Below are 3,480 nucleotides of genomic sequence, written 5' to 3' on the forward strand. Positions count from 1 at the left end.
ATAATGAATAAGGTTGGCAGAAGAAGAATTGAAGCCTTTGAGCTGTGTGGTGGTGTTGGAGACGAGTAGTGACTACTCCATGAATTTCCAAAAGAAAAAAACAGGTATGTCTTGGAGAACATGTAGTCGGAGTGCTCCTTGGAATCAAGGAAGAGAATGCTTTGTGTTACACACTTTTGACATGTTGCTGGGAGAGACTAATTCTTGGAGGGGGTCATCATGCTTGGAAATGTGAGTGGTCAGTGAAAGAGAGGAAGGTCCTCAATGAGATAGTGTCTCATTGACACAGTGTCTACAGCAATGGGCTCAAGTATGTCAGAGACGGTGAAGATGGCACAGGACAGGGTTCAGATCCATAGTTTGTAGGGTCGCTATGAATCATATTCAACTCAATGGTACTTAACAACAACAACAAGTATTAATGAGAAAAGACTACCCATCCTTCTCCAGTGGTGCCACTGATGGATTCAAAGCACTGAACTTGCAATAGAACATGAGGTCTGATCAACAGAGTACCATCAAAGAAAGGGAGCTGAACAGTAGACAGAGACAACAAAGGTACAAGTGGGCACAGGTAACACTATTGCACACACAATCCCGTATGATGTTGTTGTTGTTGTTGTTGTTAAGTGCCGTAGAGTTGTAGGCGACTCATAGCAACCTTATGAACAAAAGTCCTCAACACTTGTGTGACTTTCATCCTTTCTCCAGTTTCATAGGGTTTCCGGAGGTAAGCTATTATGGAAGTGGATAAGAGTAAATATTAAGCTCCAAGCAGCCACATATGCAGACAGGGAAGACCAACAGATATGGGCAGGCAAAGGGCACTAGACCCAGAACCATCTATGTGGTTGTTGTTTGTTGTTGAGTTAAAACCAGCCCTCCAGTGGGATTTAAGGGGTAGTCAATTGCACAGGGAGAGACTGTCCATCCTTTTCCTGTGGAGCAACTGGTGGATTTGAAACACAGGCCTTTGGGATTGCAGTGCAGCTTCTTACCCCCAGGCCACTACAGCTCCCTATGACCATGCGAAGCTTTGGCAAACAGTATTTCTACACGTGTCTTTGTATGTAAACATAGCCCTGGGTAGAGTCAATGAAGGGCACAGCTATGTGACTGTCTTAATCATAAGGAGATACACCCTAAAGGAATGAGGATGTTAAGACCACAGTCTTGGTGGACAGTAGGTCCATCAGCCTCACACTGTCCTCGAAGGAAATGCTCTGCGTCCCACTTTGGTGATTATTGACTGGAGTCTTAAAAGCTTGAAAACCGCTACCTGAGGTGCAAAAAGAGGTTCCCTGTCTGGAAAAAAGGGAAGGGAAGAAAATCAAAGACGCGTGAAAACAACTCATCCAAAAAGACTAATGGATTCTGCGAATCTCCACCTCCGTGACCCTGAGACCCGGGGAACCAGATGATGCCCAGCTCCCACCGCTGCCACTCGGAAAGGAATCACAGAGCACGGACTGGGACCAAATGGGAGGAAAATGTAGAACAGAACTTGAAATAATCAGAGTGGCCACAATTGGTCTGATGCAGATGGACCCTCAGAGACTATGGCCCTTAGCCATCCTTCCATCTTGAAACTACTCAAATTCCTTTGGCTCGGCTTCAAGCCAGACAGTAGATAGGTCCCAGGTGAACAATTATAGCAGGGAGGTACTCTCTCCTTAGAACAGTCAGAGCAGAAGGGCACCACTTGCCCAAGCACCAAGCTCAGAAGGCAGGAAGGGTTTAGTAAATCAGGTCAAAGGGAAATGGTAAACACAGGGACGGAGAGGGAAGAATACTGCTACAATTTGCAGACTGTCATTAAGGTCATAAAATAAAACGTAGATGAATGGAAAACATAATTTGCTGTGTAAATTTTTACTCAAATCACCATAGAAAATTTAAAAAAATAGAAATGCTTTCTATATGCAGAGATGGAGCCCTGGAATAAGGGAAATGGTTAACACACTTAGTAGCTAATCTGAGTCTGGCATCAGGATTGGAGGTAGACTCATCCACAATCTGCATTATGCAGATGACACAATGCTGCTTGCTGAAACTGAGGAGGACCTGAAGCACCTGCTGCAGAAGGCCAAGGACTGCAGCCTTCAATATGATTGAAGCTCAACATCAAGAAAACAAAGATTCTCACCACTGGGCCAATTGGCAGCATCAGGATAGATGATAAAGAGACTATTGACAACTTCAATTCGCTTGGCTCCACAATCAACACTCTTGGTACCAGCAGCCAGGAAATTAAGAGATTAATTGCATTGGGAATGTCTGCTGTCAGAGACCTCGCCAAAGTACCAAAGAGCAAGATGTCAGTATGGACACTAACGTGCCCCTGATACAGGCCAGGGTCTTTGCAATTACTTGCTTTGCATCAGACGGCTGAACAATAACTAGGGAGGATAGAAGGAGAATTGATGCCTTTGAGCTGTGGTGCTGGAGAAGAGTACTGAATATACCATGGACTGCTAGGAGAACAAACAGGTTCACCCTGGAGAGGGTGAAGCCAAGCTGCTCCTTGGAGGAAAGGATTCTGAAGCTTCATCTGACATTCTTTGGACATGTTCAAATGTGGGATCAGTCCTTGGAGAGGGACGTCACGCTTGGGAGGGTGGAGGGACAGCGCAAGAGAGGAAGACCCTCAATGACTCAGTGACTGGGGTAATGGGGGTAGGTGTGTCAGAGACACTAAGATTGGCACAGGATAGAACAGGGTTTATGGCTGTTGTACACAGGGTCACTATGAGTCGCAGGCAACTCGGCAGCACAAAACAACAACAGGCACCTCAGAAGGAAGGCCTGGCAATCTATATATATGGAAAACCAGCCACTGAAACCCCTACAGGGTACAAATCTATTCGGATGTGGAGAGGGAAGTCATTAGTCAGGATTGACTTCCATCAAAGGGCAGCGAGTAACAGAAGTCACCAGGTTTTGTCCTCCCAGGCACTTACACTGAGCTCTGGGGACATAAAGTCATTGTGTCCCAGCCATTGAGCTCGTGTGATATTCACACACTCCTCTATGGTCAGTGTCCACTCACACACAGTCACTGTGCACACACACACGTATATGCACACACAGAGGCAATAAATGCATATGACTCAGTTATGACGCAGACCTATCTCTGGGCTCAGTTTAACGAATGCCAAGTACATGATCCCTGAATATATATACATATAATTCTTAAGTACACATACACCATGGGTGTTACAGATATATGTAGGCTCTGTACACATGTACACACACACACACACACACACGTCCCACACACATGGCCAGGGCCAGGATATCAAGTGAATGACATATTTTAGAAAAAAGTCAAGAAACCATAGCTGCCACCTGGGCAGATATATGCACACCCATGTTTATCACAGCTTTGTTCACAATAGCAAAGAGTTGGAAACAACCTAAGTGCCCATCAACAAACGAATGGATAGAGAAGCTCTAGTATATTCACACAATGGAATGCTA

At 45.2% G+C, this 3,480-nt stretch overlaps 1 protein-coding gene across 1 annotated transcript in view; it reads right to left on the reverse strand.

Annotated features, from left to right (window-relative positions):
* OLFM2 (olfactomedin 2) overlaps window positions 1-3,480 on the reverse strand; it is a 110,964-nt gene that overhangs the window by 100,835 nt on the left and 6,649 nt on the right. The window contains exon 2 of the mRNA XM_006898832.1: window positions 1,280-1,305. Within this exon, the coding sequence (XP_006898894.1) occupies window positions 1,280-1,305 (26 nt within the window). The remainder of the gene's footprint in view (window positions 1-1,279; window positions 1,306-3,480) is intronic.

Source organism: Elephantulus edwardii, unplaced genomic scaffold (assembly GCF_000299155.1).
Source record: "Elephantulus edwardii isolate Elephantulus edwardi_28Jun2011 unplaced genomic scaffold, EleEdw1.0 scaffold00237, whole genome shotgun sequence".
In the NCBI taxonomy this organism is placed as follows: Eukaryota; Metazoa; Chordata; class Mammalia; order Macroscelidea; family Macroscelididae; genus Elephantulus; species Elephantulus edwardii.